This window comes from Melanotaenia boesemani, chromosome 14 (assembly GCF_017639745.1).
Source record: "Melanotaenia boesemani isolate fMelBoe1 chromosome 14, fMelBoe1.pri, whole genome shotgun sequence".
In the NCBI taxonomy this organism is placed as follows: Eukaryota; Metazoa; Chordata; class Actinopteri; order Atheriniformes; family Melanotaeniidae; genus Melanotaenia; species Melanotaenia boesemani.
In genome coordinates, this window is record NC_055695.1 from 23,316,467 (window position 1) to 23,329,707 (window position 13,241).

At 43.4% G+C, this 13,241-nt stretch overlaps 1 protein-coding gene across 1 annotated transcript; it reads left to right on the forward strand.

The window, feature by feature from the left end:
* Nucleotides 1-237: 237 nt before the first annotated feature.
* zbtb7a (zinc finger and BTB domain containing 7a) lies at nucleotides 238-12,739 on the forward strand. The gene is made up of 5 exons (XM_042006277.1): nucleotides 238-329; nucleotides 5,277-5,376; nucleotides 7,783-8,346; nucleotides 9,206-10,092; nucleotides 12,080-12,739. The coding sequence occupies exons 1-5, from the start codon at nucleotides 238-240 to the stop codon at nucleotides 12,513-12,515; spliced, it is 2,079 nt and encodes a 692-aa protein (XP_041862211.1). The 3' UTR covers nucleotides 12,516-12,739.
* The last annotated feature ends 502 nt before the right edge of the window (nucleotides 12,740-13,241 follow it).

Below are 13,241 nucleotides of genomic sequence, written 5' to 3' on the forward strand. Positions count from 1 at the left end.
TGTTTCAGTACTGCTGAGAGAGTTGAAGTGAAACATGTTTTTTTTTTAACCTACAAAGCTCTGCCCTGTTTGATGGCTGGTCTGTACTTTAATACCTGGCAGCCTGCTAGCAACATACTGTAGTGTATAATTCAGCCCTGAGTGCTTACGTTAGAGCAGGCTTGGAGATAGTGGGGGTGGTGAAGGCACAGACAGTTGGGACTCGTAGTCCACATTCGGGGCTGTAAACCAGGTCAAATGGGGTTTCAGAACTCTGTATCCCAGAGTGCCTTGCCCTTGGCCATCCAGGAAAGGGAACGGCCGCCAGCCTATCCCAATGAGGAGGTGTGGTGAGTGAGCTGCAGTCAAGCCAATGAGACAACGGGATGCGGAGCTGAGTTGTGGGCTGAAAATAGAGAAGGGGGGGGGGGGGTCTCTGTGGGATCAGGCAAGGACTTGCCTGTATGACTAGGGCCACTCACAAGTTTCCTGTCTGGTAATGCTCTAGCCCTGCCTAGAGACGTAGGCAGCAGAACTGGCCAGCAGGCAGGGGGAGGCAGATAGGGCTTGCAAAACATTTTGTGCCTATTTGGTAACCACTACAAAGACATCCACATACTCACACTGTGCCCTTAGACTGTGGCTGAGAAGAGAGGAGAGGCAAGCAAGGTAAATAAACACCACTGGATGTTGTTGGTGAAGGAGGGTGAGACACAAGGGGCTTGATAGAGTTCAGAGTTCTTGACCCACTTGCAAATAAAGGAGGGAATGACAAATAGGTCAGTGCTGAGAGTATGATGCTGCACAGAAAATTGCTAAGAGAAATAGCCACTTTGAAGTCTCTATTCACTTCATACTAACTTTTTTTTTTTTAGACTCATTGTGCATTGGGCATCTTGTAGGGGTTTTATTGCTGTGATTAAATGGCATTGTATCTATCATTAGTAGAGAAAGATGATGAAAAAAATGGCACATCCTGTACTGCAGCTTCTTTGGGACTGTTAAGGTAACTCACAAGAAACGCAGCATCAGATAGTTTGCTAGATTTTAGAGAAGCGACCATGCTGAAAACTGGCAGGGTACAGGTGGGATGCTGAGCAATAGTTTGAAACACCTCACCAGGTGACATCTCTTTTTAATGAGGAGGAGAATATATGACATGTTTTGTGACAGCTGAAGTTCACTGTTAGGGTAAGTCCATGCAATATTGAAATAAAACTTAAGCTCCCGTAACTTTGTGCACCTTCCTGAAGAGCTTATTCGCTTGCAGGTTGATTTAGGTTTTTCTTGGCTACTCACAACCTGGTCAATCTCATGACAACTTTTCCTTCCAGTCCGTTTGCCCCCATCCTCACCAGCATCTTCCATCCTCACCAGCATCTTGTTAAAAACAGACTGTAATCCCACTTGCCTGCAATGTAAAAAGCTTGCCTTTTGACTCGCGATTTCAAAACAACCCTGACTACTTTCCTTGATAACCAGATGCATATTTTTTTGGCTTTGCATACTTGTTAAACCCGTTCTTTAAACATGCGGGCACAGAGAGGGTAAAAGAAGAGCAAACTACACGATGACGCCCAGATGCTGGGAAAATGTTTAGAGTGCCACTCAGAAAGCGAAATGAGATTAAGTTTTGAAGATGGTCTTTTTTTAAAATGTAGTTCAGTGTCACAAAATCTATTAGTTATAATAAAGTTTGTCTGCTACACCTTGTGCTATTTCTTAAGTGCCACTATGGAAGAAAAAATGTTACTTCAAGTAAATTCCAGCAAGAGGTTAAACTAGGACGCCATATGTGTTTGTATGTGTGAGTGTGTGTTTTTGTGCACACATGTGTATGCGTCTGTGTTACCAACAATAGACTCCAAGGGAATTGCAGGGGACTTCAGTGGTTGTGGGCTGGTCCAAGACACCACCCATCAATTTGGCGGTGAGACTGAATACAGTTTGATATTCCTGTATGTTTGTGCCTACACCACTATGGCCCAAAACTAGCAGGTTCAGACAGCCTGGAAGACAGGTTTTGTGATGTTGCCGTGGCAGTTGGAGGCTTTATTTTCAAGTGAAAAGTTGGCTGTATACAATCAGGTACATGTAACTGTCAGATTAAGTTTGCTCAGTGTTGTATTTATGTGGTTGAATGAGCTATTGTGGCTGTGGTAATTCTGTTACATTTCATAGCATACAGCATTATTTCCGTGCTGCCATTCAACACACAGAGGTATTTGCATTTGTATAAGCTTGACCCTTTTCTTACCGTTTGAATTGTTTCATCAACTTCTTCCATCATGAATGCAGCTTCACTTCCCCCTAATGTTTGGTTCCCCTGGTCAGCTGCTTAGTATACCACAGCTTCCAGCCTGGCTAGACAGACAGACCCCTCTCTGTTGTTTTTCTGTTGTTGTGATGAAGACTAGGGGGAGTAAAGGGGCTTCTTCTGTTCTCTTCTGGGACATTTATTATGGAGAGGCCAACACAACCTGATCAAATTAGAGTAGGAGAGTGAGGCCTAGGATGTTTTTCTGAGAGTGGGTGAAGCCTGACTTGAATTGAGGGTCATTGAAGGTTATTGTTAAAAACACGAAGTAGTTTGAGGGGTGGGTTGTTCTGAGCATTTAACATTACAAAATAACAACAAACATTTGTTGTTGTTTTGTATAACCAATCCAGAAGTGGATATGTGACCAATCTGACAGCCTGCATGTTGATTTAGAGACTGGGTTTGCAATTAAACAAGAGAGAAGATGGTTGGGTTGCATTAAAGGATGGCCAGACACGGGAAGGTGGGTGGGTCGGTGCAGCTTTGCCTCCTCAGCAGTGGAAAGGGGAAGTGGGTGATGTGGTGGATACTATGCAATGCAGAGTCTGAGACAGAGATGGAGCAATGATGAGATGAGAGCGACAGATGAGAGGAAGGGAAGGAGGGCGAGTCAGACAGTAAGGACAGAGAGATCGAGCAAGCAGAGAGCTGGTCATCTGATAACAGAGCGGGTTCTGTTACACGCCTGCCACAGACTCACAGGAAGTCCTCTTTCCCTGTTGGACTGCGCATGCACTAAGTGGTGCAGGCAGGGCACACTGGGTTGCCGACTGACCAACTGGCCAGCTGGAGTTGTGCTGGGCGTTGCTGTGAGTTGGGGTGCTGTGGCATTTCTGAAGCCACGTGTTTTGTTATACTTCCTGGTTGGCAACATGTGCTAACTGATTCAACAAAATAGCTGAGACATAAAATTGCAACTGTCATAAATGAAAGGAGTGTTTTGGTTTTATAGTTTTTTAGTTAAATATTTACGTTAAAAAGATTAAATTAGCAAATTCATTTGATTATGTCATCCAGTGTAGGTAGCCCCCCCGCCCCAGAAAAAAAAAAAAAAAAATATATATATATATATACATATATATATATATATATATATATATATATATATATACATAGGATAGATAATAATAGTGTGTCTGAAAGTCTTTAGTAGGTTTTGTAAATAGTAGTACAGAACTTACTGTAAGAACATTATAAACCTCCAGTCAACTTCCTCAGATTAAACTTTGCCCAACCTGAGAGTGGTTACCTTTCCTCTTATTGTAGCAGGTTACACCAGGTACCTGAATAAGGTGTCTTGAGTTTATCATTGACATCTGAGCTGGATTCCTAGGCCACCATGTGCTCAGGAGTTATGAGTGAGCTTGTGAGTTAAATGCGCTGCCTCGCCCACTACCTTTTCTCTGGCTTTGTGTCAGTATTTTGGCAGCACTTCCTGGTTAGTTTCTAGTGAAAGCTGCCAGGCTGAGACCAGCCCTTGCAAGTTTAGTTTTATCAGTCACTTGCCCTCTTCCTGCTTCGTTCCCAGTATGGCCAATCAGGTTTCCTTCCACAGCTCGCAGCAAGGAGTGACTGAGCTGTGGCACTTACTCAAAATCTACTTTTCCTAAGAACTGCCACCCCCCTTCCCCATTCTACTTATCTTCACATATCCTCTTGGTCCAACCTTGAACCTACTTGACCTGAGTGAGGTGATTTCTTTGCAACCAGTTGTGAGCTTGTTGGCACAGGGGCAAAAACTGTTGCGTTAGTTGGACAACGTTAGGAGGAAGAGAAATAATACGAGCATAGATGAGATTAGAGAATCCTTCTACTTGTTTAATATCCTTATTTTGTAGTTGTTTTCAATTATGGTGTTGCTGTTGTGTTTGGGCTGTATTCAAGCATAATATATAACTCAGTTGATAGAAAGTTAATTTAAAAAATGCATTAAGTATTTTTTTTCTTCTAAATGTAATTAACTATTAACACATAAAAACTTGTTTAAAATAAAATTAACCATTTTAACCACTGCTCTGTGTCCATTTACTGAAGGATCAATTCAGTTATGTTTGCTCTCCCAAGTCTCTCATAGTTAGGTTTGTGCCAATTGCACATTTTCTTGCTTTGAAGTTGAAGGAAGTAGAGTGAAAGATAAATAATGGTTACAAAACACACACAAAATGCGATGTTTGCTTTAAACTGTCAGTCAAACGGGTGCTTTTCAGGTTACTTGTTGGTTGTATTCTTTAAAAGTTCCTACTTAGTCCAATGTCTGGGAATCATCTGAGGTTACAAAGGGTTAACAGTTTTTTCCTTTGTATTTAGGAATGACTGGTATGTGTCAGCCAAAGAAAGAGATACTTTGAGAGTGGAAATTCTGCAGACCTTCCATAGCTGATACATGTCAGCCAAAATAAAAACCACTCTAACTCCCACCACAGCTTATTGTCATGTGTTTGTGGATGACAGACACGTATGGTTCAACTGTCATGGCAGATGTTGATGCATATTCTGCAGAGGACTGCAAATCAGAAAGTGATTTTATATGAGATTACTGGATACATATATGGGAAGGGGTAGAAGGATGTTGAGGATGAGGGAAAGGTGATGAGGGTGGAGATGGGTTGGGTTGGCCCTGTACTAAAGCAGTTGTTTGACTTGCAAAGCAGGCCTGGGCGCTCATGGTCTGAGTACAGAGAATAGGTCCTTCCCTGAAAGTGGAACGCCACCGACACGGACAGCTGCGGTGCTGCTTTGTGCTGGGCTGCAGGCCTTGTCACCCACAGGCATGAATTAGTGATAAGGAATGTTTAAAGCCACGAGGAGGTGTCAGGATCAGGTTTGTGGCACAGTGTTTCCTCTTTCTTAGCGTTCTTTGCAGGTTTATTTGGGGACAGGTGGCTCCTCCATGCAGAGTAGTCCCTTCATGCTTTGTTGGCACAGAATCAAGTTGTGTATGTGCGCATGTGTGTTTGTGTGTTTTATCTCTTCTCAGCTCAGCGTCTTTACCCCACAAAGCCGTGACCCAGGGTCAGCTGTGTACGTATGGGGATAGCTTGCTACGCAAGCTTGCAGTAATGCCTGCTCCAGTGCAGGTGCTGTAGAGCTCTGTGCTAAAGAAGAGAAGGTCGGCTCCTGTCTAGATGGCCCCACAGAGATCTGTTTCCACCTGTGAAGGACACGACCGGTGGCCATGTGGTTACCCTTTCTCATGCTCTTCCTCATATCTCACTCTGCTCTCACTGCCTCCTGTGTCACTTCTCTTTGTCTTTACTCCCATCTCCTTTCCCTCCCTCAACATATTCAGATGAGGGGTTGGGTAATAAAATTTGCGCTTGCTGTGCCTGACAGTCTGTTTTTCAACAAAGCTTTGTAAAAGTCATTGGTTGTACAGCTTTGTGGTCAGCTGCCTATCAAAACTCAGTTTAAAAAAACTGTCCAATGAGGATTAACGGAACAATTCAGCGGCTGGATCATTTTATATTTATTAATCAAAAAGATAGTATATATGCGTTTTACCTGTGTTAAAGAAGAGAGGATGTTTATCTAAATATAATCTTCATCAAAAAGAAAAAAAAAAATCTTTGACCTAGTTAGTTAAGGAGAGGCTGAAACAAGCATCTGCTCCGCTCTCCTGGTTCCCTAACTGCAGAGGTCAGAGTAAACCTAATGCTGACCTGTGGGCAAATGTGACATCTTGCCATATCGCAGGTGTGGAGACAGAAAGACATTTCTCTGTAGATGTTGGACCAAAGAGTAGGAGAGAAAAAAAAAAAAAAGAAGAGATGAGCAACGGCGAACTTGTACGAAACAGGATAGGCAACCAGGTTAGTCAGGTTTGGTAGTGGGGTGTAGCGTACAAACATACCAGGAAGAATGATCAGAAGGATTCATTTGAATCTTGTAGACGACAACATTTAATGCAGCCCCACAGCCCTGCAGCGTTGCCCCCTGCTGGGTCTGCCTGGCAGATGGAGGGGGGAGGAGAGTTGGACAGTGTGAATGTTCTGTGTGTGTTTACGTGCGTGTGTGTTTTTGTGTGTTATTGATGTCTTTTTGATGTTGCTGTATTCATTTGTGTGCGAGTGTGCTGATAGACAAATCGAGGAAGGCTTGTTCTCTGGAAACCCCCTCCCACTGCCTAGGCTTCAGTCGATCATTTTAATCCCACTACCACCGCGCACACACACACAGACACACGTGAGCGAGGGGACAGGCCTTTTCTAAAACTTGGCACATAGTACAGGGTGGGGTAACCAGCTCAGACCGGATTGACAACCTCGCTTTTTAATACTGTTCCCTTGCAGCTTGTTGCGTGTCCTTTTCCTCCTCCTGTGGAGTTTTTTCACAGGGTCTGCACTGGCAGCCGCCCCCTCTCGCCTACCCCACCCTTTCTTGTTCTTCCACCTCCCTTGCTTCACTCCCTGGCTCATAACTGAAAGAGTGCCTAGGCTGCTCAACCCAGCATGCACTCTGATCCCCACAGCCCTCTGCTTATCTGTCCTCCACGACCTCTTACTTGATTTCTTGCATGAGTGCATGCACACACCCATAGATGTATTTATGTATACAAAGAAACAGACACCTGAACTCATACATAGTGCATGAATATTTTCAGATAGATAATTACCCACTTATCATATATAATTATGGTATTATATTTATTATTATTATTTTTATTATTATATGTTGCGGGTAAAAAGTCTGACTAAATGCATAGGGTTAGTTGTTTATTAAGAAAGTCATTTATTGCTTTCTCATTTTTTTGCTTCACAGTCGATCACTAACTACTGCTGTATCAGTAGATTTGTTTAAAATAAATTCAGATTTCTTTTACGTTTAAATGATTATTATTTTGTTTTAAGAAACATAATGAAGTAATTTGATATGGATGATTTGGGTCTGAAAGTAAACATTTTCATGATAAATGTACATAAGTTTTTTGTAAAAAAGAAGGAAACATTTTGCATTGCCATTACATAAATATGAAAACATTTTTTTAATGGGCTCAAGAAATTCCTACACACTTTAGCTGGCTGGAGGGTATATGAGTATAACATGCACAAACATATGAAGTAAAAGAAAAAAACATATTAGATGGTTAACCAGTCATTAGTATTCATCAAGCATCTGTATCCTGTATGTATAATATTATACAGCTGTTTCAGCATGTCTTTTCATCACCATTGCAGTTTGTTTGCAAGATCTTTACCTAAAGACACACACACACACACACACACACACACACACATACACACAAAGAAAAAATATAAACTTATTCACCTGCTGAATGCTAGAACCTGTAATTGACTTCCATGTGTTTTGTATTTAATTTTTAAGTTTTGTTCTCCATGAAAGTTTCATTTTTTTGTGCATGCTGCTAGGTTCAGGGATTTAATCTATGTCCCTCTCTCTTTCTGTTGCTATGTTAAAAAGATTATAAACTTATGTTATTTATCTTTTCCTTGTCTCCTCTCTGTTTTTATTTCCTCTCCCCTCAGATAGGCAGACGGACAGACGGCAGGACGGATACACGGGTGGGGGCTGTGCTAGGCGGCTCGGCGGCAGGCTGGTGGAAGATGTCGTCAGGAGCCGGCGGGAGGGGCGGAAGGCGGCTCAGAGGGACAACAAGTGGCGGGGGTGGGGGAGGGAGAGGAGGGTCAGGAGAGGCAGAGGAAGGTCCTGTGGGGATCCCTTTCCCTGAACACAGTGCAGACGTCCTGGGCGGCCTGAACAAGCAGCGGCTCAGTGGGCTGCTGTGTGACGTGCTCCTGGTCACCCAGGACCGGGAGTTCCCAGCCCACCGCTCCGTCCTGGCATCCTGCAGTTCCTACTTCCACAAGCTCTTCACATCAGGGGCTGCTGCAGACCAACAGAACATCTACAACATCGACTTTGTGGCAGCAGAAGCTCTGGGAGCTTTGCTGGACTTTGCCTACACAGCCACATTGACAGTCAGTCACAGTAGTGTGGCTGACATCCTTGCTGCTGCATGCCTCCTGGAAATCTCACCAGTCCAGGATGTCTGTACACACCTGCTGGACACCAAAGTGCTCTCCCCGCCGGTACAACACTATTACAACATAAGAAATAACACTCATTAATAGTTTATTTGAAGCATGACTCACACTCCATCTAGTTCACCTTATCACATGTGAACTCATGCTGACTGTACATAGCGGGACTGGGTTAACTTACTGAGAATGCTCCTCTGGTTCATGCATATTGAAAATGGGCATACGGTCATCCTACTGTCCACCTCAATAAATACTCAACATAGTGAAGCTTACATCATGGCCTTGTCAAACTTGTCAAACACTATGTCAAACACACACCCACAGCTTGAGTTTGGTTCAACACTTACTCATGCTGAGCAAACAGCATTCGTATGGCAACATGCTCCTTCACAGACTACAGACACAGCACATTCTTCTGCTCTGCAACATGATCAACCGTAGCTGTGATATGCTGCGTCTGCTATCATGTGATAATCTCACGTCAAACTCGACCATCAGTTTATAGCCTCCCTGAGTCAGTTTGTCCCGTTATCTGTTGTTAGATTTTATCAACAACAAGAAGTTAGAGAAAGTATCAGATAAACAAAACATAGGGATCAGACTCCTTTGTTTTCTGCCACACACACCATATTGTATTGTGTTTTGCTAATTATATTTTTCTGATTATACACGTCTGTACCCATGAGCATAATGGACCCTTGGGTGTGCATCCAGGATACCTTGACAGTGACTTTTCCATGCTGGAAGACTGAAGTCTCTCTGAGTCAGCCTTTTGTAGCTTTTGCATGACATTTACTTTTTTATATATATATTTTACTTTTGCTGTGTTAATCGTTTTGCCAAGATGTACACTGTTTTTTATTTTCCCTTTATTTTTCTTTCTTTGGTTTCTGTCATGTTTCACCAGGCGGGCAGTGAGCGAAGAGATGAAGATGAAGACGAAGAGGGAAAAGGCAGAGGAGGCAAGGAGCAGGGGAACCGGGTGCGGGCTCGGGAATACCTGGAGTACTTCCAGAGAGGGGCGCACTGGAGCAGTAGCTGCAGCACGCCAGAGCTCAGGGACCTGCCCACACAACTGCACTTTAATCATGGTAATGGGAGCGCCCGCAGCAATGGGGCTCCTGCTGGCCCCAGTGAGTACTACTCCCCCCTGGCACTTGCCTTGTCCCAACCCGCTGCACACGAACCAGAGGAGGAGGATGAAGATGAAGAGGAAGATGAGGATGGAGAGGCGGTGCAGGGCAACGGAGCAATCCTGGGGTCATCATACTATCCTCCATCTCAAAATGGACACTTCTACCTCCCCCCTGAGTCTCAGCAGGGGCAGGAGACAGAAGTGGAGGACAGTTGTAGGGAGGTTATGGTGAGAGAGAGGGGTTCAGCCAGTGCCCTCCTACAGCAAATGATGGACTCCATCGAGAGGCAGAAGGAGCGTGCAACAACAGGGGAGGAACAGGGAGATGGGGACGATCCCGACATGGAATTTTACTTGAATTATTTTAGCAGCGCACAGCATGAGGATACAGCTTCTGCTGCTGTAACCCAGGGAGTGCCGTCGCTATGGTTGTCACGAGGCAGTACAGGCCAAAACAGAGGAGGAGAGAGGGGGGTTGGAGAGAGAGGCAGTGGAAGTGGAGGAGGTGGTGGAGAGAGGAAGATGCGCTCTAAGGCCTTCCAGAAGTGCCCCATATGCTCGAAGGTCATTCAAGGTGCAGGCAAGCTACCCCGCCACATCAGAACGCACACGGGAGAGAAACCCTATGAATGCGCCATCTGCAAAGTGCGCTTTACCAGGTAAGCCCTTTTAATGAGGGGACTACCTCATGTCACATGTACTAATAGTCTTGGACCTGGCACTGTAGGCAAACTGCCCAGCAGAGGGAAACACCATAAAGCCAAGAGCTGGAGTATTAGTACTAACAACCTTAGCTTTGCTTTAAGAAGGCAGTGCAGTTTGTGTCCAAATGTTTATCTTGTTCATGGGCACAAACTTTTTTGTTTGTTTTTTTTAATGCTATGTTGTAGGCAAGTGTTTACTGTAATGGTAAACAGATTGCGTCAGCTATGAGAGAGGGGGCTGGATTGTTATAAAGGTATGTTTTATGGTGACAACCTTCATGGCAAAGTCCTGGAATTTTAACATATGGGTCCTATAAAAGAAGGCTGTGTCTTGGTAGTGTTATCTTGTGGACAGTTGCCATAAAGTGCTGTGCTCTGATATAGTGGGGGATTACAGGCCCTGGATGTGTGCTCCAATAAAGTAATGTGAACTTTTGATCTGTGCTTATGTTGATTATTGCCCACAGCAGAGTATTTAACCCCCCCCTCTCTGTTGCTCCTTTACCTCTAATGAAATCGGCTGTGTGCCCCTCGGAAACCAGAAAAATGTTGCTTGTCTACAGAAGGGGACTCAGTTCACAGGGTTTCCTCGTATTCAGATGTCTCTCCTTTTCCTTGAAATGATTCTTTTAATTAATTAATTAGCAGGCTTTTGCTGGAAATAGATACAGTAGGCTTGAAATATCCCTTGAAACTTGTACAGCGTAGCAGGTAGGGAAGACCAATCTGAATTTACCCTCCAGATAAATTTGACCGGCAGTGGGAATGGGGCATTGTAATCTTAATCCTGTTTGATCAGGGTTAAGGGTTCGCCTTGCACAGTAATAAATCACTCCCATCCTTTAAATAATTTACCTCTGTCAGTGTGTCACTTTGTTCCAAGTCTTCAGCCTGAGCATAAACCTGTGTGTGTGTGTGTATATGTGTGTTTCTCTTCACCAACACACATGCTTCTTTATATTTTAGATTTGGGGCATGGTTTGGTCAGACCTCTGAGGGATTCATTGGGTTCACTTTGCATGTATGACAGATAATCCACTTACATGGCACTTACAAAGCCTGTGTGTATAACTAAAGATGTCTTAACTACACTCGTTTGTTGAGGAGCCCTCTGCTTTTCGCTGTAGAAAGGTTGGGTGATTTAAGAGCTAGGGAGCTAGAGAGATAGTAAGAGCGAAATGGGGAGGGAAGGACAAGAGTCAGATGAAGGCCGAGACAGCCTGATAGAGTGGGTGGTGTATCACTGCAGAGAGAAAAATGTTTCAAGATGCAATGAGATGAATTAAACCATATTTTAGTTTTGGCTGGACCCGAATGTAACTGTTGTAGAACTCATATTTATCACAATTCCCATGTTGGTTGTTAGGTTTCCTTAAAAGTGAAGACTTCTCTTATACATGATTCAATAAAATATGACTCAGATGGATAAAACTAACTGCAACTTGATCGCCTTCCCCACACTAACTACTACTCATCAATAATTTTTGAATTTATAGAATGGTTTGTCTGCAGAAAATCAAAAAGTCTGCATTAAAAAATATTATATTGAGTTCTGTGAATTATCCTGTTGTCTTTAAGTTAAAGGTAAGCGAAACAGTAGAAAATACCAGCTGGCATAGTGAACATTGAACCTCAGTGTCACTCTACAACTGTGCAGCCACAGAGATAAAAATTTAAAGTTTATGGCCTATCTTCAGTTGGACTCTTTACACTTACAGAATTGGAGGAGATCCAAGAAATGATTGGAAAATAAAATAATCCAGAGCATATTAAAATGACCACTGTGTATAAATTGATAATCTTTTTAGACTGGATTGTATATTTTTACATAACGTTGTGGATGATTGCTTAATGAATAATGGTGTGTGTAGAGTGCATCCAGATGGATGTGCTTTTTTTCATTCTTGTATTCTCATTTAATGTTTATTTTTGTCTTTCTCAGACAGGACAAGCTTAAGGTTCACATGCGGAAGCATACAGGAGAGAAGCCTTATCTGTGTACACAATGTGGAGCTGCCTTTGCTCACAACTACGACCTGAAGAACCACATGCGTGTACACACTGGCCTGCGTCCCTATCAGTGTTCAAGCTGCTTTAAGACTTTTGTGCGCTCTGATCACCTACACCGCCACCTCAAGAAGGATGGCTGCAATGGCATCCCCTCCCGTCGTGGTAGAAAACCTCGAGTGAGAGAGCCAGGACTTCTTGAGGCCCCCCAAGGCCTGCAGAGCCCCAGCTCCGACACCGGGCCTGGGCCTCACACCATCAGGGGACGGAGGCGCTCTGAAGCATCCTCAGCAGCAGAGGTGGAGGCTGCTGCTGGAGCACATGCACACAGTCCTCAGCTGCAGGACCTAGCAGGGCAGGCAGGGCCCTGAAAATGCAGGAGCGACAAGGACACTGCTGGACACAACCGTCACTCTGCACCGCCTGTGAAACGGGCTACTGAACAGAGAGGAGAAAAACATGCAAAGGCTATTTGAAAAAAGAAAAAAAAAGAAAAAAAAAGACTTAACAACTAACTATTCCTCTATAAACCAAATCAGGGTGTCACAAAAATCTAATCTTTATATTTCTTTCTCTTTTTCTTTAGGAAACAGAGTAGACTTTCAAGCACTTGGGTTGGTTTATTTGTTAAAGAGCAAAGAACGCTTCAAATCATGCACCCATGATGTCCACTTTCTGGGCCATTTTCTTTCTTTGTAATATTAGTGGTTTTATACATTGGCATATGTGCTTAGGCAAATGTATGATAGATACAAAGAAACTCTGAGCAACTATGCAGTTAATTTAAATTTTTATTGGTTTTTGTCCTCACAGCCTTCAAGCTCTAAGAAAGGTGACTGTCATGTACCTTCTGGCTGCTGTACGGGTGAAGCGAGGACAAATCCTCCCAATGTAAAAACAACTCTTTTTCTATTCTTTTGCAGGTCTGAAATGTACAGTTACCATAGAAACAAAATCACAATATGGTATATGCAAGAAAAACTCATCACAGTTTGGATGCAACAGTTTTTTTTCCCTCTCTAAATGTTCCAGAAAGAATCAGGCAAGGGTTTGATTGAAGTGTTACTTACTCTAAAAAAGAAACAAAAGATGCATTT

Coding starts and splice junctions, on each gene's coding strand:
- zbtb7a (XM_042006277.1), top strand. CDS start 238: ATGGGGTTTCAGAACTCTGTATCCCAGAGTGCCTTGCCCTTGGCCATC. Junction 8,347..9,205: donor CCAAAGTGCTCTCCCCGCCG/GTACAACACTAT, acceptor ATGTTTCACCAG/GCGGGCAGTGAGCGAAGAGA. Junction 10,093..12,079: donor TGCAAAGTGCGCTTTACCAG/GTAAGCCCTTTT, acceptor TGTCTTTCTCAG/ACAGGACAAGCTTAAGGTTC.